At 35.0% G+C, this 23,293-nt stretch overlaps 1 protein-coding gene and 1 pseudogene across 1 annotated transcript; both read left to right on the top strand.

Moving 5' to 3' along the window:
• The first annotated feature begins 4,012 nt into the window (after positions 1–4,012).
• Positions 4,013–5,724, top strand: LOC116107375 (cytochrome b561 domain-containing protein At4g18260-like). The gene is made up of 4 exons (XM_031393652.1): positions 4,013–4,156; positions 4,255–4,419; positions 4,951–5,099; positions 5,215–5,724. The coding sequence occupies exons 1-4, from the start codon at positions 4,013–4,015 to the stop codon at positions 5,561–5,563; spliced, it is 807 nt and encodes a 268-aa protein (XP_031249512.1). The 3' UTR covers positions 5,564–5,724.
• Positions 5,725–10,143: 4,419 nt separating this feature from the next.
• LOC116107374 lies at positions 10,144–12,535 on the top strand (annotated as a pseudogene).
• Positions 12,536–23,293: the final 10,758 nt, after the last annotated feature.

The raw sequence follows: 23,293 nt of genomic DNA, 5'->3' as shown, positions 1-23,293 counted from the left end.
TACGCTATCAAAGTGGTAGTTGCCTAGTTCTTTGTTAATTGTTATATTATATGTTTAATTGGGAGTGTAGACTCACCCACTCATATTATCAGATGATCAGAGTTGGGCTTTTACTATAAATCGATGCGCAAGGGTAATAAAGTTCTTGATAATAATGGGTCCAATATGCTGGCACCATGGATTTGGAAATTTCGTTGTGTAAGCAATGAAGACATCTGGGTTGAAACTTTGTTTTATTAATGTTAATTTGGGGTTAATTACATGAGTCCCCTGAGATTTTAATGATTAACAGAGCTATAAAAAAGATGACTTGGGACAAGGTAACACATAACCCCACCTTATTTGCTCCCGTTATAACACTATTGATGGAAAAAAGTTATTTAAGTAGTTGAAATAGTAGATATCTTTTATCTTTATAATTTTGAAATTAAAATATTTTATATTTTAAACTTTTAATACCACCGACTAGATACCGTCATGACAAGAAAAAAGAGAAGGAAATAATTTTTTCTGAAAAAGAAAAACATGAAGTCTCCAATCAATTCATTAGTCTAGCTGCTTGAGTGTGTGGTGCGACAGTGACAAATAGGTGAGGCAAATCTTGAGGGGAGGGTCCGGATGGAGTGAGCTGAGGCTGAGGAGGTCCAGAAGAAGAAAGTGTGATGAGAGTGTGACGGGTGGTCTTGCGACGGGGAGACAAATCTGGGGGTTGGGTGGGGTGTGGCTGTGATGAGGAAGACGTGGAGGTGAGAGAGTGCCATAATGGGGAGGGAAGGTAGGGGTGAGAAAGATGCCGAAAGGGGAGGAGAACACCAAGGGTTGGCTTGGTGGTCAAGGAGGTGTGCTCCCTTCTTGGACTTATTAGGTTTAACTCTTGAAACTACTTACCTCAATGCATAATTATGACTTACACGGTTCATTTGGTTTGTAGGATATTTAATAGATTTCGATGATTAGTTAAAGTACGTGTAAGTTGATTCGGACATCACGATTACAAAAAAAAATAAAATAGAGCAACAAGTTTGCGTTTGATTTAATTTTCAATTTTAAGGGTAAAATAATCTTTATATAGTCAGAAACCTTACTCAGTTAAAATTGTCCTAACTGCTGTTAGGGGCTTCTCTGTTACCCTAATTATCTTCTCTACCCGCCTGTTTAAAACCTTAGGGGGTCTGTGGTAATTAAATCTAAGATTTTAGACTTACCTAATTTAAGTATGGTTTTAGCGTCAAGCCTTTCCTTGCGATAGTGTTAGCGCCAGTGCATGCCCTGATAAACTTCTAGCTTCAAAGTGTTTGAACTTGATGCTACAGTTTTAACCGATTATGGTTATGGTCTGGTTATGATTTTTTTTTTTTTTTTTTTTTGTTAATTGGAGCGTCCAAACCAGTTTATGTGCACTTCAATTAATTTATAAAGTTTATTGAACACTCTATAAGCTTAAAGGATCAAGTAAACCACAATATTATTATGGTAGATAGCTCTAAGTTTGAACTCAATAATTCAAGCAAACCTTCTTGACCATCAAGCCAACCTTTGGGATTGTTATGATTTTTTTTTACTTTTGGTTAATGAGAAGTAAGTAATTTAATCACCATCAAGAATATCAATTATTTTCATAAAATTTTGTCTTGAGGTATGTATAAACCAATGTTCAAAGTTTCAATTCCATTTTGAAAATCCCAATACAGAATCACCTTTGCTTGATCGGTGATTGCTCTAATGTATTGTATTTCTGCAATCCAATTTTCCAATAACTTCTTTCAAACTACTCAAAGTATAAATTAGAATATTAAACGAAAAGAAAAGCAGGAGTTGTTTTCAGCAATATGAAGAGAAATGATTACTTGCATGTTTTTAGTATGGCAATCCATGTTCTCAGATTTTGTTTTCACTTGAATCCATTTTTTATTGAAATTAAAATTACTATATTCAATCAGACAGAAATTGACTGCCTACCAAATCTGTGATTATCAGTTTTGGTCCCTTCAAAAAACTACTCATTCATTATAATGCAAGGGCTATCATTACTACGACTTTCAATGTTTGAAATATATTATCCTCTCCATTGTCTTCCTCCCGGATTAAAGCTTTGTACATGTCTTAATCCGAATCTCGTTTTCAAGATATGAACCTTTCATCTTTTTCAACCTTCTGCAATTCTCATTTTGTTCATAATTTTGCCAAGTTTAAAGTTCTCAACATGCATGCAAATGTGAAAACTGGAAGTTGTGTAGATTTTGATTATCTATTGTTAAGTAATTGTGAGTTTGTGCTTTTAAGTAGTATATGTGAAGCAATCATGTAATTAAGCTTACAAAATGAGGCTTATGGAGATCTACCTTTGAGATCTGATCTGTGTCACTATCATGAATATGAGGATACTAATTAATTGCTTTAATCAATTGCGTATGGGACCAATTTCGATCACTATTTGTCTGATCTCAAAGTCTTTGTCTAAGCCCACAACTAGTATAAAAAATTATATGCTTTAAGATTCATGAAGCTCCTGTAAAGTTGTGTTAATACATGTGGCTCCAGAAAATTAATTGGTCATGGCAGTGTTCTCCTCCACTCATTACAAAAGAATTATTGCCTACTGGATCAGTCACTGATCGATGTTTCTATATACACACATATATATATGCAGGAAATTAAATTTGGTGGTAAATTTTTGTGAAAGAATTGAAGAATAATCCTTTAGTTTACCCTGTCTACATTACATTAACTTTCCTATGGTGAAACTGATAAGGTAAACCAACTCATAACAGCGATCACATGGGCACAAAAGACTGATCGGTTTTTGTCCAATCCTATGAGTATTAATGAGATTACCAACTTTCATCATGGTGTCTGGCATTGTATTATATGTGTTGAAGCAATCCAGAATTTCATTCTCTCTAGACTTAGTAGAGTATCTTCATTTTTGATAAAACTCCAAGCTATGGCACATGAATAGATACTTACATCTTAACTAACTAGTTTCTCAGATCTTGGACTTATTATTAATTGGTAATTTGGTGTTATATAAATATGGTGAGGCTCGTATGATTCCATATTGTACACGTCAACTAATCCCCCGAGACCCTGAAGTGAATAATCAGGTAAATCATTTTAGTGACCACCCTATTAGTACCTGGAGAGACTTGAACTCAAGAATCCAAGTTAGACCCCTTTGCTTTTTTATCATCAGGTTATCCAGTGGTGGTTTTTTTAGTTATTGTTTGGTTCAATTCACTCCTATGAATTGCTTTTGAGCACATTATAAACTATAGCGTGCCAAACTTGATTAACTGTTTGTGTTTGAGGAAATTAATTAGAATTTAGTTTTAGATATGAAATAAGGGTTACATCTAGATGACATGTATTGGGCACGTATAATACATAAATTTTTAAGTTTATTAATTCTTAGTGCCCACTATATAGCCATCAACTTTCTTCAAGATGATCATCAACTTCTAATTCATTCAAAATTTGACTCCTTTGGGCTTTGCCATCCCACATTCCTCTTTATGAAACCAAAAAGCCTAGCAATGTCAAGCCCACATCGTTGAAAAATCTGTGGATTATCAGCAATTCATAATTCATTCCCACTTTGTTTACTCCTTTTACAGTCCTTAATTTCTCTTCAAAAAGACTACGACCTCCGTGGTCACAAATCTACAACTCATACAAAATTGTATCTTAGCAAAGAGAATAAGGGAAACACTGATTGTAACTTGTAGCTTTTCTTTTTTATTCGGTAATCATAGCACATTGGCTTCTTTATGCAAAAAGAAGGTGCATTTTATGGAGTGTTAGAATAAATAAATCTTTTCTCAATTTATAAAGCTCGAATGTTCTTCTTGCCATCCAATAAAGTGTATTTGTATTCCAACAGGTCTTTCTCACTACATAAAGAATGATGAAAATATGAAAAGCTGAGTGTTTCTCTGTGATCAGTGCGGGAGAAAAAAATAGATATATTGCTGGGTTTGTGTTGCTCTTCCTATTTTGTTTTCGAGATTGAAGAATGCAAAAGTTTCATTCTTTAGCATCTTTTATTCTTCCTTCATGTTATGTTATTCTTTTACCATTTGTTGGATGCTCATCCCATGAAGAGTTTAGTCAATCTTCCAGAAATCACAAGATCAGTAAAGAAGAAAATATACACAAGGTAATCAAATTTTGTTCAAGTATTTTGCCTTTTACAACAGTTTAGTTTCAACATCCTTTCTCCTACTTTTGTCTGTTAACATTAATATTTATTTGCAGTTGAGTCCTCAGATGGCATCAAATATTACAGTTCATGGTCTTCTCTTGTGGACTTCAATAGGGTTCTTAATGCCTGTTGGGATACTAACTATCAGAATGTCCAGTAAAAAGGAAATTGGAAGCAGAGAAGCTAAAGTGTTCTTCTATCTCCATATTATTTTGCAGGTACTCTCACTTCTTCACTCTTCTAGTCTTCTGCAAAACTGGCTAGGATAATCTATTTCCATGATGCAAAATTAGGAAATTCATTTTTACTTGAAAGAAAATTAAACCCTTCTTTAGAGTCACAAGAGATGTAATCATATGAAATCTTGATAGTGGTGTAATGCATCATTGAAACCACTTTAACTTTAATCATAGTGTCCATAACTTTCTATTTCTTTTTCTCAAGTAGCCTGCAACTGATTGCTATAAGTATAGTTAATTAAATAAACCAATTTCATATCTATCATTTAATCTTGAATAACAAGAAAAGGGAGTGATTATGTTGTTTTTATTCAATCTAGTACTGCAGAATCTTGGTTTGTCAATTTTCAAGATTTTGTTTGATGATCTATGCCAACATGAACTATCTTTGTCAGCACTAAGCAGAGTTCCATATGAAATTGGTCATTCGTAACTATTCAACAACACACACACACACACACACACATATATATATATATATATTATTATTTTCCTTTAATGCTGTTACAGATACTTTCAGTGGTTCTAGTGACAATTGGAGCTGTCATGTCCATCAAGAACTTCGAGAATTCGTTTGATAACAATCACCAAAAGTTAGGTCTAGCACTTTATGGAGCCATGTGGGTGCAAGCCTTGATTGGATTCTTCAGGCCTCCTAGGTAATTCATTAAAGATATCCATTTTGATTCAAACTAATATTGTAAGTACTGCATGTTTCACCAACTTAGATTAATGTTAATTAATTTACCAGATAATCTCTTTCTTTTTTTGCAGAGGAAATATAAGAAGAAGTACATGGTACTTTCTTCATTGGCTATTTGGAACAGTGATTTCTCTTATGGGGATCATCAACATCTACACTGGTTTAAAAGCTTACCATGATAAAACTTCAAGAAGCACTACAATTTTTACTATACTTTTCACGGCTGAGATCTGTTTCTTGGCTTTCTTTTATCTCTTACAAGACAAATGGGATTATATGCAAAAGCAAGGACTGATTTTAGGCGATAATGTTGATGCAGTCCCTTCCTCCATTCAAGTTATTACTCAAAGGGAAAACGAAAAAGTGTTGCCGCCAGAACCATGCGGAAAACGCAACGCATTGAGGAATTTGTTTGACTAGCTAGCTAACGTTGGGTTCTTAAATCATTTCATCTTAATTTATTATCTCGTTGTTAATGTGGATTCATGGTTTTTCATAGTCCACGTTTTGATGCATGTCCCATCCCATTAGCTTATTTATTAAACGGCTATGGTGGAAATGCATCAAAACGTGAAGTATGAATGGGTATTTTGCATATTTTGTGTCTTAAACATTGATGTTCTCTTGTTATGACTTGGACGTTTATCAGGCCCAATGTACCTTGCATTAATGGCCATTAGGTGATTGTTTAGAGGAATGATTTGTATGAGAGTATTTATCAAGTTTGTAATGAAGCTTGTATATAATGATTAAATATATGAATGAAATAATGCTGTTTTTTTTAAGGGTTTAATTTGTTTCAATTCCTTTTCTGAATGCTTTGTTGAGTTGAGAATTAAGCTTGATTCGGTCCATATATTTCTTATTGGGTTTCCTGGTCACAATGGACCTACTTAAAAATAGCCCAATTTATTATCTCTGACCCATGTTTTTAGTCCAAGTTCGCCTTTTATCTACAATTATTTTTCTAAATAAATTAAGTGAAAATATATTATTTAAAAAGGGGATTGTTAGATGTAAATTTTATAGAGAAAGATGGTAAAAATGATTTAATGACAGCTCTCCCCTGCTATTCCTCTTAAAGTATTCTAAAGTTAGAAACTCTCTTCTTCACAGCTTGATCAGCCTTCATGGAGGCATAGTTACATTTTAGAAGACATGGTTCTTTTTATTGGTCCTAATTTATTTAAAGAGTATATATATATATATATATATATATATATTGGGTACTTAAGATGTTCAGACCAGTTTGTGTACATACTAATTAATCTTTGAGATTCATTGAAGACTCTATAAATTTAAAAGACTAGATAAGTTAGAATAATAATATTGTGATAGATGACTTTAAGATTTGAACCTAAAAATTCAAAGAAGAGAGTAAATCTTTTTTATCATCAGCCAACCCCTCGAGGGTTGTATAAATGATATTTTGATTATGCTAATTTCTCATTCCAGTGATGTATGTATACTTTTATACTAATGTTTGTTTCACTGTATATAAATGAAGGGACAAACGTGAGTTGAAAGCGGTGAAGGATGGCACTAGAGAGGAAGGCCGACTTATATGAAAAACTGGTGAGGGGAGGAGAATTGTCAGATGCGGAAGATAAGGGAAGTACTGCAGATTACTCTTATATATTTTATTATTTTTAAAAATATATTATTTAATTTTTGTGACACATGGCACGACCTTTGCTAGCCTAATTTCAGACTTGTCAGTTGCCGTCCTCATTCCTTGTATTATTTTTCATTGTTCTTAAGATTTGACTTAGAGAGAGATAATTCTTTGTCGTGTCCCGGGGCCCTACAAACAACCAAATATTTTAGGATTGAGTTGCACTAACGACAGTTGCGTCTACGATATGTCTCGTAACATGTGTAAAAAAAAATAATGCACGTTTATTTCGTTATTTATCACTATTCTATCAAAGACGCATTATTTAAATCATAAATTTATTAATGGATAAAAATATTATCAATAAAAAATTTATAAATTAATAAAAATATCTCTTTTTACTCATAACTATTATAACTATTATTGATGGTGTCTAGAATCTATCACAATAGCATATTATCAGTCAGAATTGGTTGGTAATATGTCGATCTGATCTTTTCCAGTCAGATCCACAATAAATCTAGCTAAAAAAGATTAGATCCATGATAGATTAGGCTAAAAAAAACTAGATCAATGTACGACCGATCAGATCTGATCGATCTTACGCTGTAACACCAGATTCTGATGGTGGTGGGTAGAATCTGACACTGTAAATGGGTGGGTGTGTTTTTATCATTTTACAAAATTTTTATATATTGGAGTGTTTAGTTATATTTGTAAATCTAAGGTTTTTTTTTTTTGTTAATTTTTAAATTTTACCTCGTAATAATCATCCAACTCTATCTACCAATAATATTTTAAAAATACTACTCAAAATAATAAAACAAACACATATTTTATTTTATTAAAAAATATATCATTTAATTTTTGTGACACAATCACTGTCGCCCAATAACTTTTTCATTTATTTATTCTCAATATATATATATATATCAAGAGCAAACAGAATAGGTAAAAGAAATGTATATTTCTTGGGAATTTACTTTTTTTTTTTTCAAAATTATAGTCTAGCAGGTTTTTTTTTTTAATTATTATGTTTCGATAGTATATTTGTTCAATATAAAATTGTACTTATGTGTTAGATATATAAAGTATAAACTCATTAAAACTTTTTCCTAAAACCGGTCACAATATATATATATTTTAATGAGTCATTAGTAAGGAATTTATTGGTAAATGTATACATTTTTTATGAGACGTCCTGAATAACTTTGAAAATTGTTATATGAGAATATGAGTTTTGTTTTGAAAATTATTATATGTAATGCTTTAACCTGATTAATTATGCTATTAATAGTACATTTATTAAGTTAATTAGGTCTATTATCATTTAGGGAATAATAGCCCCCGCTTGGCTTCCCTCTTTTAAATCATTTGTTTATTATCATATTTGGATTAAAAAGCAAAACATGTATTTGTTTATTTATTGGAACCATTAGTTTGAAAATTAATACGAATCAAATAAGATTTTTTTCTATTGAAAAATTTCGGCCAGGGTGGGGGAGAACGGCTTGATTATGGTCGTAGAGTAGATTTAGTCGAAAAAGGCCAGGTCGACGCACGACTAACCAAATCTAATTATTCATGTATTGTTCCAACGACTATTAGCTGCTGTCCGGTGGTGGTGGTCGGCGATAGACAGTGACTTGGGTGGAAAGGGGTGTTTTTATTAATTTTTAAACTTTTATTGGGGGGGAGGGTGTTTAGCTAAATTAACAAATGTAGGAGGTTAAAAAATAATGTAAATCTGGTCAAATTCTGGTGTAGATCTGGCCGAAAAAGGTCAGATCGGTGTACAACCAGCAAGATCCAGCTGATTGTGCACTATTCTAACGACTGTTGGCCACCGTTCTGTGGTGGTGGCTAGCTACCGGTAGTCGGTTGGGTGAGTGGGGGTTTGTTAATTTGTATAATTTTATTGCTGGGGAAGGGGGGTGTTTAGCTAAATTAACAAATGTAGGAGTTTAAAAAATAATCTAAATATTTTTAGAAAATGTTTTCAATAAATGTACCAAACACAATGTTAAAATCCTATCTTGTTTTATTTAATCATATTCTATCATGTTCAGAATTGTTTATCAGAATATCATCCCTCCATTTGTTTCCCTATTTTTTCACCATCCTATCCTATTATCTTATTCAATCATATCCTAATACACATTTGTTTTAATATTCTCAGTTCTTTTTTATTTTATTCAACTCAACTCAAAACATTACAATTATCTCTCTCAATAAAAGTTTTAAAATTTACGAAAACACTCCCACCCAACCAAGCCATTGTCACCCGCTAGTAGCCACCATCGTCGATGTGCCACTGTCGTCCTCCAGCGTCATAACGACGCATGACCGATTGGATTTGGCTGATCGTGCGCTAATTCGTTCGTTTCTGGCCACATCTGGCCGTTGATGATGGCCAAACGACAGCCAAAATATGACCGTTAATGATGATTAGATCTGGCCAGATTTGGCTGTCAACGACCAAATCTGTGGCTGTAGATTTGGAAGTTTCTAGCTAGATCGACGCACGACTGGGTAGATCTAACTAGTCGTGTGTCATTCTAGCAGATTTCGACCACCTTTGGATGGTGGTGGTTGACTATTGGCAATATATAGAGGTGTTTTTATCAATTTATAAACTTTATTGTGAGAGATATTTAATTAAATTAACAAACTTAAGAGGTTAAAAATAATTTAAATATTTTCAGAAAAGCTATTCAGAAATATATCAAAAATTTCTTAGAATCCCATCTTATTTTCTAAAAATGCTATTCTAAAAATACTGAGAGTGTTCGTTTGCTTTTTACTTCAGGAACTTACTGTTGACTTTAACTTATGTGGCTATCAATCTCTCGTACTACCATTATTAATCAGATTTTCAACACATAACCGGCCATAAACTTTGACATTTTATCCCTTGTATTGAAATTACAATGAATTAGAACCACACAAAATTCTGAAGCCCAGATTTTGAGATCACGTGTCGTCTAAGAAAGATCTAGTAACATTTTACCCTCTATATATATATTTGCTTTCCTTGGCAAACACACTCGTGAATTTAACAAAAGTTACATAGTTTGATATAGTTGCATTAGTATTAGTGCATAAACAATAGTTTCTGAGCTTTCGTGCTTGCAGCATCCTTGCTCTTTGTTCCACAAACCTATACATTTTAATATTTTATGCGCCACACAGTCACAAGTAATCCTGCATCTACTTTCACCATTAAAATTTAATTTGATTTTGAAACCTTTCAAATCAAAATATGGCTCTTCCCCACCTCACTTCACTCCCTGCTACTACTTTCAGCAGATTGCCGCCTACAAATTATCGCATCTCAATTGCATCGTTTAGCAAATATGTTGTCCTTCCTAGTGGAGTTCAATGCATGGCTTCCATTAAAATGTGTGATGAAACCATTGTCAGGCGGTCAGCCAATTACCAACCTTCCATTTGGAGCTTTGATTATGTTCAATCGTTGAAGAGTGAATATGTGGTATATGTCCTTAATCTTTTCTAAGGATTATAATTCTATTAATTTTTTTATTTATTTTCTGCACTGTGGTTTAAACAGTGTTAAATCTTATTAGTTTGCAATTTTGCTATGATTTGCTTAATAATTTTTAATGTTATAGTAGTATGAAATTAATCACTGCGGTTGCCTGACCAAAGTTTAATCATGTAGGGAGAATCATGTGCCAAGCGAGTGAAAAAACTAAAAAACGATGTGAGGTTGATGCTAGACACTGTGGTCGATCCTTTACATCAACTGGAGCTCGTTGATGATTTGCAAAGACTTGGAATATCGTATCACTTTGAGGATGAAATTAAGAGCATTCTGAATAGCATATATAACAAAAACCAAAATCAGAAAAGTTTATATGCCGTAGCTCTTGAATTCAGACTCTTAAGACAACATGGCTACGACATATCAGCAGGTATTCAAAATGCATAAATAAGAAACATTACAAACAAAAATCAATAATAGTCAAATATTAAATCTTGGAAACATCATGCCAGACACTGATTCTTTTAAATCTCGGAAACATCATGTGATGGAAATAATAATGTCATGATTTTTTTTTCTTTTCAGAAATTTTCAATAATTTCAGGGATGAGAAGCGAAACTTCAAGTCATGCCTCAAAGATGATTGCAAAGGAATTTTATCTTTGTATGAAGCTGCATTTCTTTTAAAAGAAGGAGAGAATGCGATCTTCCATGATATTAGAAGTCTCACGACCTCATACCTTAAGGCATATGTGAAAGATAACAAAGATCAATATCTCTCCACTCTAGTGAGCCATGCATTGGAGCTTCCACTGAATTGGAGGATGCTAAGATTGGAGGCAAGGTGGTTCATAGATGTATATGAGAGAAGACCTGACATGAACAATGCCGTGCTTGAGCTTGCTAAACTGGATTTCGACATGGTACAAGCAACGCACCAAGATGATCTAAAATATTCATCAAGGTACGTTAAGAGCTACGAGGCAAGCTAATTCAGAGGTGTATATTAGTTGATTTGAGACTAGATAGAATAATTTGTCTGATCTTATATGAGTTGATGTATTTAGACAGATATAATTAAGAATGCTTCTTCTTATGAAGGTGGTGGGGAAATACAGGTCTTGCGGAGAAGTTAAGCTTTGCAAGGGACAGACTGGTGGAGAATTCTTATGGACTGTGGGATTCATGTTCAAACCTGAGTTTGGATATTTTAGGAGAATGGCCCAAAGGTCAATGCTTTCGTTACGACCATTGATGATGTCTATGACGTTTATGGTACCTTGAATGAACTTGAGTCTTTACCAACGTTGTTGAGAGGTTGGTGGTGATGGGTAGTTTTAATACATATTTAACTCCCTGCAGTCTGCTATTTCTACATGAAATAATTTCAATTTTGCACTGTAATTTAGATGGGACGTCAATGCAATGGAGCAACTTCCGGAGTATATGAAGATTTGTTTTTTAGTTCTCCACACTACCATAAACGAAATGGCTTTAGATGCTCTCAAAGCACACGGAGTTGATATTATTCCTTACCTAAAGAAAGCGGTAATTTAATTAATTTTTGCAGAATATTTACATAAATTTTCATTATAATTAAATATATTAACATTAAATTACACCAGTGGGAGAATATGTAAATCTATTTGTTGGAGGCAAGTGGTACCACAGCGGATACATCCAACACTTGCAGAATACATTGAGATGATGGGTTTCTATATCAGGTCCTGTGATTTAGTACACGCTATTTTTTCATTACAAATCAATTACAAAGGAGGCGTTGGAATGCTTGGAAGAATATAACAACATAATTCGTTGGTCATCAAGATTTTACGACTTGCAGATGACTTGGGAACATCATCTGTAAGCAACACACCCAATCTCTAATTGATTTTAGTTATAGTTTTCAATTATTCTTGATTTAATCAATGACTTTTTCTTTTTTCTGTTTTCTCGATTTAGGACGAGTTAAAAAGAGGGGATGTTACTAAATATTCAATGTTACATGCACGAAAAAGAGCATCTGAAAAGGACGCTCGTGAAACAACTCGAGAAATGATTACAGTACAAGGATGAAGATGAACAAGAAAAGACTAGAAAATCCTCACTTGTCCGACACTGTTTTTATTGAAATTGCACTGAACGTCGCCAGGATGGCTCAATGCATGTACCAATACGGAGATGGGTTCGGTATTCAGACCATGAAACTAAAGATCGTGTCTTATCACTGCTTGTTAATCCCATTCCATTGACATATGAATATCATAAGTGATATAAAGAATTAAAGATCACTGTATATTAGTATTATATGCTTGTTGCACGAACCACCTGCTTTTTTTTTTTTAAATCTCATTGTAATAAATAAAAGTTTATGAAATAAAGTCAGTATTTCAATCCCCAATCCTAAAAATTTCTGAAATATCAGTATGATTCAAATAAACAAATTCGTATCACACAATTAAAATTTCTGAAATATTCTATGTGTGTCGTTTCTTTTTTAGCAATTTGCAAGGCATTGTTGTTGATTGAGTTTTGAACGAACATTGAAATAATAATTACTTCGATTTGTTGCGTATTTGTGGGGTTTAAGCATGCTTTAATAGTTTAGATATAATATATATGGATAATATTTCATATACAAACCTTCTCATATAAATTCACTGTTTTAAGATAATTGGGTAACTTTAAATTGTAGAATATATCTTTTTAAATGAAGAAATTTCATGGTTTTAGCTTTTTGAGATTTTTTGCTTTAAATGATTTTAGATTCCATTGTTGTTCATCTATTTTTCTTTTGACTTAATTGTTGTTGTGGGAATTTTCAATGGAGTTTATATAGACATTTAATTATTATCGATGTTTATAAAGACATTGGTGGGGTGAGGGATGTATATGGGTTGAGCTGAGCCGAGTATTTCGATATTCAAGCTCGGCTCGTGATAAATAGTAATAAGCAATGTTTTAAAACCCGGCCTGGCCCGGCCGGTTGAACCGGGACCCGAAAGCTTCAACGGGCCGGGTTTAATTTGTTCTTATTCATCCAATACCCTAGAATTTTCGGTGATGATCGGCGAACAATTAACTGTCGACATATTGGGGCTTTTGAAGATCAATGTCCGGTGAATGTAATGGTGGTGAAAGAGTTGATTTCTGGTGAGTAAATCGACCGGAAATTGAACAAAACTGGCAGCGGCAACGATGAAATTTTTCCGACGATTGACAGGGCTAACGGCAGTGGGGTGAGGTGGGTTTTGGTCAGAAGGAAAAGGGAAGTAATTCTGGGGTGATGGGGAGGGTTGTTGTTGCTGGAATCGATGGGATCTGGCCTGGAATGTCGATGTCGATGTCGGTGAGATCTGACCGAAATCGAACCTATTTCGTTCAGATCTTAGGTATATTTTGATGGAAATGAACTCAAGGGACGATTGAGGTTGCATCTGGGGTGTCGCCGCCGCTTATCAATCACCGGTTGATTTATAATTGGGGTGTGTTTGATAAATTTTAAACTTATAAAGACTTTATAATTTTTAGGGATATATTTACTTAATTTTAAAATTTTTTGTCAACGGGTCAACCCGGACCTGAAAGCTTTGCCAGGTTTCACCCGAATTGAATTTTAAAACATTGGTAATAAGTTCGAGCTTGAGTCGAGCTTAGTCAAGCTTCAATATTGGTGTTCGAGAAGCTCGAGTATTAAGGTACGGTTGGGCGGGAGCTCAGATCCTATGCTGATAGGAAAAAAACAAGAACCCACCGTCTAATCACCATTTTATGTGGCTTAGCTTACATTAACATCAATGTCCAATGCAAAATCTGACAAATATAAAAAGACAAAATAATCTAAAATAAGCCCCAAAATGAACACAAATATAAACCACAGAACAATGACCAAATAATTCTTTGTTATCAAAATTTCTTAAGGAGAACATAAAATCACAAAGAACCCAGAAACGAAAAACTAGTATTCAATCAAAATACCGAATCCAAAAGAGAAAAGAACCCACTTTCACAATAACCAAATTTACAACACATATACTCAAACAACGATAGAGAAACAAACTTTCACCTATAAAAACACATTTACTGCATTGCCGCACAAGTATTTACTCTCCAATACAACAAAAAAAATTGGAAACAAACCCATCAAGGAAAACAGAAAACAAATAGAACCCAGATGAACAAACCTGATAAAAGTTAAAAACAAGATTTCATGCTAAGTTTCTTTCAAGGTTTGACTATTTTTCTTCAAGAAATCTTATGACACAAGTAATATGAACGCGAAAGGATCAATTTTTCTTCATGAAAGAGCAAAGTGAGAGAGAGACGAAACAGGTTTTATTACCACACAAGAGACAGCGAAGAGTATACTGGCTTTGAAACTCATTTGATAATGATTTCGGTAGTTGCGAGTGTATGGTTGAAGACAAGACTCGCTTCTTGCGTGTGACAAGTAAGAAGATTTGTGTTTACACGTAGTTAAAGCTTGGGATCTTGTGCAACTACTTCTGTTTATTTGTGTAATTAGTACTAACCATTCTCATTACCCTGGTTTCATAGATGGTTTCTTTGAGTCGGTGACAGCGAATGGCACCGGAGAAGTTGTCCACGACGGCGACGTAACTCGTGAGTGACTGATTTACAAAATAACAGCGAATGGAAAACGATATTTTAGAGCTAAGAACGCGATTAAACTATTGCAGAGTGGAGATGACTGTGACGGTAAATGGTGGTGACGGTAAATGGTGGTCGGCGACGCATGGGAAAGCGATGGGAATTAGAGTTAGGGTTGAATGAAAAATCCCAAATGGGTTTATCATTTTTGTTTGAACTTTGAACTGTGAATGAATCATGGGTGTTGTTTGTAATTTTGACAACTTAAAAATAAAACAACTTTGAAATCTTGCAAATTAACCCCCAAAGCTCGTTTAAGCTCGCGAGTTGCTCGGCTCTTGTCTCAGCCCTAGGTGGGGCTAAAATAACACTCTGCTTATTTTCACAAGCTTTTACGGTGCTAAGATCTGGCCCAAAGTGAGGCCGTTACGCCAATTGGGGGCAGGCCTCCAAATGGGTCGCCATTGGCTACTGCATGGTTTCTACGACCTGTTAGCTGATGGCGTAGAATATTGAAAAAACATAACTATAGCTTCGTTTGGTTGGATTTTGGGAATACTAAAAGTAGTATTCCCAAAAAAGTTAAACAGTAAAATACCAAAAAACTCACAATATTATTCAACTTTATTCAACATTTTTTAAACCTCCTAAATTTGTTAATTCAATTAAATACCCCTAAATATTTTTAATGTTTTTGTTACGGCGACTCCGGCCACCCTCCGGCGGTGGTGGCCGGCTGTCCGTATTTGAGGGTAGATTGGGGGTGTTTTTGTTAACTTTTAATGTTTTATTATAAGGGGTGTTTTGTAAAAAAACAAACATAGGGGGTATTTTACAATTTGTAAATCCTACATCGTAATACCCGTCCAATTCAACTTTTTTCAAAAAACTTTTCCCAAAAACACAAAATTGTGAACCAAACGGAGCCTATGTACTTCGGAGTTAAAACGTGTATCAAAAAATAAATTTTAGAACTTTGAGATGAGGAATAAAAAATAAATTTTAGAACTTTGAACTGAGGTATCTTAAATAATGAGGTTTCTTTAATCTATTAGTGAAATCTCAATAACTCCACCTTTCTTTTTTTTATATATATATATATATATATATATATAAAGTTTTCTATAATGATACTTTATATATGAATAACCTCCATATAGTTATAAAAGATTGTAATAAATTATAATTTTCCTAATTCCCGTATTAGGAAAATTGCTTCTACGTAGTAATAATTATTTGTATATTACAAAAAAAATATGTTATGATATATTAAAGATTTAAGATGAAATAAAATGTTTGTCTAAAGTTGTTTGGGATAATAATTTATGTTTTAAAGTTATTATCGTATCATTTAACTTGTAAGTACATAATAACTCGCGAACATGGATACCTTCTTGTTGAAGCTAAAATATTTATAACTTCTCAAACATGTTTAAAGTTTCTTGGCACGAAACTTTTTGTATTTCTATGGTATCATTCTCATGATTACTTCATTTCTCTTTTTGTCTAATTGTAGTAATGAATTCTTCTTCAATTAAAATATACATGATTTGTTGCTCATTTAGGTGATTAAGGAAGACATTAATATCTATTCGATTAGTATAATAAAGTTGTCAAATCTGATCACTTAATTCTGCAATGACTCTTTGATTATTTTCATCCACTTCATTTATAACTTGTAATTCATCGATATCAGGGGTCCTAATTTTGCAGTGCTTAAAACAATTGATAATTGTCTGTGGCTTCACGTCAATTGACTATACAACACCTGCATTTACAATTCCATCAAAGACACTTATCTTTACTGGTTCCAAGTAACGAACTTCTATATAGACAATTAAAGTGCTAAATTGAAATTGTAATATACTACTAAAACATGAATTATAAAATAAAAAATCAAAATAATAATTTTTATAATCACACTTCTATTAAGTTATAGTAAAACAATTAGTTAGTTGTACTATTATGACTATAAAAAAGTTTTAAGATATATATATATATATATATATATAGATATATATCTCATAACTCATCTGCTGTGGGCCAAATAATCCAGCCCACTACCAAAATCAATAAGCCCAATATATATATATATATCTCATAACTCATCTGCTGTGGGCCAAATAATCCAGCCCACTATCTAAATCAATAAGCCCAATTTTTTAAAACAGCTCAGAACTCATTAAAAGCTAAAAAAGACACAGAGACCACAATGAAGACAAAGTGCGAAAGAAGAGGAAAGTGGCAATGGATTAAGAAAACCAAATTGATATATATCGTAACTCATCTGCTGTGGGCCAAATAATTCAGCCCACTACAAAAATCAATAAGCCCAATTTTTTAAAATAGCTCAGAACTCGTTAAAAAGCTAAAAAAGATGCAGAGACCACAATGAAGACAAGGTGCGGAAGAAGAGGAAAGTGGCAGCAGATTAAGAAAACCAAATTGACTTGGGAGTTCTACGAGATAAACAAAGGCGTCGATATCAGTTTAACAGCGAGGAAATTGAAAGTCCAGAGTGGCCGCTTCAAGATCAAGAGTAACGATTTCCTTCAAACTGTTTAATCACTAGTGAGTAGTGATAGATCTTCATTTCTTAAGAATCATTTCTTCAATGTGAACTTGGATTCTTCTCATTCATTCAATTTAAAAGCTATGCAGTTCTCTTGTAGATTGATTATATTTAATTGTTAAATGAATCTGTAATTACTGTAATGTTACTATACAAAGATACATTCTTTTTTCTCTCTACAATTCCATATTTTTTAAAAGCAGTTTTCTTGATTACTTAATTGGCCACACTTTATTCATGAAACGGGTGGAATTGTATTAATTAGATCGCTTCTCAATTTTGATAAAATAATACTAGTGTAGATATTTAATGCAAGAATTATATCAACTAGAGTGATCCGATTGACCTTTGCGGAACCGAAACTGATGTGTGCGTAATTAAAGATAATTAACAAAGTAATATGAAAGTTAGAACATCAATGTAAAGAACACAATCAGCTTTTAAAATGGTTCGGCAAGTTGTAATCTTGAACTTACGTCCACTATATTTCTTTTTGCTTAGCGAGCTTACAAGAAAATAGTAATATGCCTAGAATGATTTGCTAACGCTTTTTCCATAGTTGGAGGGGGTTTATGTATAAGTTTCTTACAAAGGAAAGAGCGAAATTAAAGGAATTACAATCAAGGCAGAAGTACAACTCCGATATTCTCATGATTGAGCGCTAAGATCAAGCTATCATTGTTGTTAATCTGATATCTTCTAAAATATTTGATATCTGAGCTTATCTGTGATCTGCTTGAATAGCTATCAGGATTGGTAGCAACTAGCTTATGCTATGTTGAGATATATCTCGATGAGCTTATGTTGGGTCGGACAAGTGTTGAGCTGACTGATTCTAGGTCGAACTATAACCTTGTAGAAATCTGACTTCTCCGAGCTTAATGGAAAAATCGCACACAACATCTGCCCCCTAGTGTTTGGTGCTCGTTTTGAGCTTCGAAGAATATTTGTTTGATTTGATATTAAGCTTGCACTTTACAAGTTATATGTTGAATGCAGATTTGACCAAGCTTCATGAGTTGGACTTAATCTTAGTAGACATAAACAAGACTTAGCCTTTTTTTTGCTGTGACATTCACGACAAACTTGGAATTTGATATGAGGGGCATGTGAGTAATTTCCATACAGTTGTGTCACATTAAATGCAGCCGACTTTTTGCAATTACTTTTCATTGCGCGTGGGCAACTATAGCTGTCCACGCGTGAAGTTGAGGCAACGTGCAACGATGGTTATGATTGCAAAATTCTGACAGTTGATCACTCTTTGTGGATGGTTAACACTTGGACATGTCAAGTAGTTAGGATTGCTCGACGAGTGGAGGGCTGAGATTTATTGTAGATCAACAGGTATGGTCGAATCCCCATTCGTCCCCCATGCTCAACATTATAAAAGCGAGCATCCTTCGTCAGAAATACACACTTGCAATACTTCATAGCCACTTTCTTTTTATTCCATCGTTGCTCTTTTGAATTTACGGCAACTTTCCAATGAACTCCCACCATGTTTTACAGTCTGGTAAGGCTCTTGTCTTCTCCCTTATTTATTTCAAGCTTTCTTTGCCGTTGAGGGTGGCCATTGCCGTGGCCACATTAGCTTTTTTAGGGTTTTTTGAGTTGACCCATTGGTTTGGGTTTTAGAGGGTATAAAAAGGTAGCTGTCGGAATCGTGGTAGCTTGCTTGTATCTCTTGATCGATGTGAGCTATCCTAGATGCTTGAACTGAAAGCAAAGAGTGGATAAGTTGTCAAGATTTTGAGCTCTGACACTTGGTCACTTTTGTTTTAGGTATCCAGAAACGCGGTTCCACCATGTCTTCGTCTAGCAGCCATAGCATAGATCGGATTTTTAATTCCTCGATGCTTTGGTTGTTCACAGCGAAGTAGTCCCAGAAGCTTCTGAGGACTTTGTTGTAAGGAGCTTGGACAACGATGCTGTAGGCTCCTTGGATAATGCTTCTTTGGAGACTGCCCCGCTAAGGAGATCCTAATTCCTAGGCTTCGGAAGGAACCAAGTTCCTCAATTGGGGTTGATGATCTCGAGCGCATAAAAGACTTTTATGTGACTCGACTTCCATTGAAGGGTCCGGGGATATCTCCCGAATAAATCCCCCCACATATTAGGCGGTGATTTCAGATACCTTCTTGCGGTGTGGGATGTCCATTCCCTGTCATTATTTTATCGCCAACCTATTGAATAGGTTTGACATTGCTCCCCTCTAATTGATGAGGAATTCGTACATAATTATTGTAAGTATGTATATAGCATATATGATAGCAGAGTTAGGCGAGCGATCAGTGGAAGAGATCGTCCACCTGTATACGCTGAAAAAGAGTCAAGACCAAACGTACTAACCCTACATTTTCTTTGTTTTGCAGTAAACGTCGAGCATAACTTTGTCTCTGAAGTGAGCTTAAAATGGCTTCAATGTTTTGGCAATCTTCCTAGCAGTGAGCGCGACGTTACTGAGCTCATCACGCTCTCTCGTTTGATAGTGTACTACTTCTGTAATGACTTAGCAAAGTTTTATACCATTTTTGAAAAAGGAAAGTGTAAGTAGATGATCAGATTAGTGTAGTGGAAAAACAAAAATAAAGTAATTTTAAAAACCAAATCTGTCATTACTCTAAACCTAAAAATCCAGGAACAATTATAACGTTTTTACATGTTAAAACGAAACCAATGTAAACGAACAAATCTATATAAAAATCAAATTTATTCAAGGAATAGAATACTTACGTACATTTGGAGGTTCATTCAAATGTCTCTGAAAAAAGAAATTTTCCTCTCCAATCAATAAAGAAGAACATGATAGGGGGAGACGTAGGTGGCTAGGGTTTTGTTTTAATGAATAAAAGCTATGTATTTTTAATTTTAAGTTTCATTTATATAGTGCAACAATCCACTTAGGAATAGCCATGGGCTCCAATCCTAATCCACCGTTGCAACCAAACACCCCTTTAATGGTATTTTAAATTTAATTAATTATTATTATAATTAAAATCAATTAATATATAAAAATATATTAACATTTAATTAACAATAATAATCCATTAAATATATGCGCACATATATTTAAATATAATCTCAATAATTTTAACTTTAATATTAAAATTGAATACATGCAACAACCTCAGCAAATTTAATTGCACCGTAGATTACCAAAATACCCCTTTTGTCTTAAAAGACGAAAATACCCATTTCAAAAGACTAATTCTTAAAGTTTCTTCTAAGTGTGTGACTAGGAGGCTTCTTATCATATCGGCAGTGAGTAGTATCGCGATTAACACCAATGAATCATCTCACTACTCACGGACCAAGATTGACCCCTAGCAAGGCATCACAGCCACCCGAAGATTTGGATTCAACGAAATAGCTACCTATCAACGATATGGTTACCATGCAATCAAATCCTTTCATCATCCGTTATCTCATCAAGGCTAAGGTACATAAATAGTTTCAACCTCAGTCATCCTCGATATCTTTGTATTAAGTTACTAAACAATTGATTGGAATAATAAATTGGATTGAGCAACAACTCAATCCCATTGCGGCCACAGATTTAGTGTCATTGTCATTTACTGAATTGCGTAGTAACATAACTTTTCCCATGCTCGGGAGTGATAAATCCTTTGTCAATCCACTATAGTCTTGATACACTCCTCGATGTAGCCAATCATTACCGTATTGATAGTTTTGAATAGAACTGCGTTAGGCTAGTGTCAAACTACACCAATCAATGCACAATGTGCTCCGGTGATCTTAAGTCTAAGGATCACATGCATCACCATTCGTTAGAGGATTTATTCCATAGACATTGGGGTTATCATCCATATGGAATCCTCTGGTGGGTCTGTCAGTGAACTTGCCTACAGCAAGCACCCATGTGTCACACCAGGTTATCGACAAACAATCTTGACAAGTGAGATCAATCACTAACTTTTGACAGGGTCGTTCAACATTATGATAACCTTACTGTATTATCTATGTCCTTGGTCAGATTAATACCGGGGCCACAGACATTTCTAGAATGGCCACCATATGTGATCACAGGGCTCTCACTATCAAGATTTGAAACATTTGATACCCTCGTCATGGTTCTACCATCCTAAGGACATATATCAATACATACAATTGTGATTTACATGATTTAGTAGAAATTGCCCTTTTTAAACATTCTTACAAAGAGTCAATTCTATAATAATTGATTGGCTCTAGGGCACTTACTATAATAGTAAGTGCTTGGTAGCTCGCTATTTATGTATTTATCTTGATTGGTCGCTAATAGCTTATCTTTCTTTGCGGATATTTTGCTTGAAGAAGAAAGCATCAGCCCGCGAGGCTACTAAGAAGCTGCCAATCATCTCGGCAAACAAGCAGTCTGCGGATACAACCGGGGTGGCTGGGTAAGGTATGTCGTGGCCTGGCATGGTACCTTACGGCTGGCCTCCAAGGCAATTGGACAGAAGGGTACCTTTGAGCCTACCAAGGGTATGGCGAAGAAAAATTTCGAGCAAACTGAAGGCTTGATGAAGAAGAAAGTGTTTGAATAGTAAGAGGGCTCGGGCAAGAAAAAATTGACCAAGCAGCAAGGCGGCTCGGGAAAGCAGAAAGTTACCAAGCATCATGGAGGCTTGAGAAAAAAGACTATTAGACATGCTGGTGGCTTAAAGGACATCGTGGTCAATAGCACGACCAAGAAGAAGTTTGTTATGGCGGCCAAGGCCATCATCCTTGTTGGAAGTAGGTCCAGCTTGCTTCCGCAATATGGCAAAGGGAAAGCAGACGAGGTGGCTAAGGCCGACCTTGATGAACGGATCGATGGGCTCCAAGAGCATATAGGCATTAGAGCCTTAGCGGCCAAGGAGGCCATTTCAGTGTAGACCTATGAGATGCTCAAGGTCGCCCCTCCTCACAAGTAGCTTGCTTGCCTTTGCAGCTATGTCACTAAGGTATAGGTAGTTCACCTTTTTTCACGTTGTTTAGTGGCTTTCTTCTTTCCCTTTTTGCTAATTGCTTATTCTTTTTTAGGCTTGCACAACGATCAAGCTCCTTCTTGATGAGAGCTATCTCACTTTGGATGGTAATCATGTGGGATGGCAAAAAGCAGGGAAGTTGAAGGAAGATGCCTTGGTAAGGGCTCAGGTGGCGTAGAAGGACAAAGAGTCGTTGCGGGCCGAGCATGAACGACTGAAGGAGCAGGTTGAGGTCTTTAAGGTCAAGGAGAGAGTTTCTCGACAAACTCTCAATCAGTGAGGTTCCTTGGACAAAGGCTAAGGCAGACTTGACCAAGGCCGAGAAGGATTTGTCATAACAGCGGGGTGCTAACAACAAGCTGAATTATGAGTTTGCCATGGCTTAAAAGGTTGTGTCAGACTGGGAAGCCAAGTATGTCAGCACCTCATGCTAGCTCTTCTAAGAGAGGGAGGATCGCAAGGAAGTCGAGTTCATGGTCGTTGACTTCAATAAAAAGGTTAAAGAGCTGAAGTCAGAAGTCAAAAGCTATGCTTGGGACACATCGGTTTACTTGGTCTAATAGTTATGAAAGGCCTATCCTTCTCTTGACTTCTCCTTCCTTCTTGTGGTCTACCGGAAGGAGGTTGAAAGGATGCAAATTGAAGCAGAGGGCTTGGAGTTGGTTTACTTAGATAGCTTCGAGTCTGACAAGAGCAAGGATGAGGTAAAAGGTGACAAAGAGGAAGAGGTTGCGGTCAAGCAAAAGGTCGAAGACCCGACCCTGTTAGCCTCACTTCCAACTGATGCTGGTGATCTTCCCTTGGTCAAGCCACCAAAGATGCCTCGGCCCTGACTCCTGCTCCCAAGGATGCTGCTTAAGTTCCTGTCGCTGAC

Source organism: Pistacia vera, unplaced genomic scaffold (genome assembly GCF_008641045.1).
Source record: "Pistacia vera cultivar Batoury unplaced genomic scaffold, PisVer_v2 Contig534, whole genome shotgun sequence".
NCBI lineage: Eukaryota > Viridiplantae > Streptophyta > Magnoliopsida > Sapindales > Anacardiaceae > Pistacia > Pistacia vera.
The sequence above is the reverse complement of the archived record's forward strand: the minus strand, read 5'-3'. Positions and strand labels throughout refer to the sequence as shown.

Excerpts from the sequence above, each read along its gene's own strand:
- LOC116107375 (XM_031393652.1), top strand. The coding sequence starts at position 4,013 with ATGCAAAAGTTTCATTCTTTAGCATCTTTTATTCTTCCTTCATGTTAT. Across the intron at positions 4,157-4,254 it reads AAGAAGAAAATATACACAAG|TTGAGTCCTCAGATGGCATC; the intron begins GTAATCAAATTT and ends ATTTATTTGCAG. Across the intron at positions 5,100-5,214 it reads GGATTCTTCAGGCCTCCTAG|AGGAAATATAAGAAGAAGTA; the intron begins GTAATTCATTAA and ends CTTTTTTTGCAG.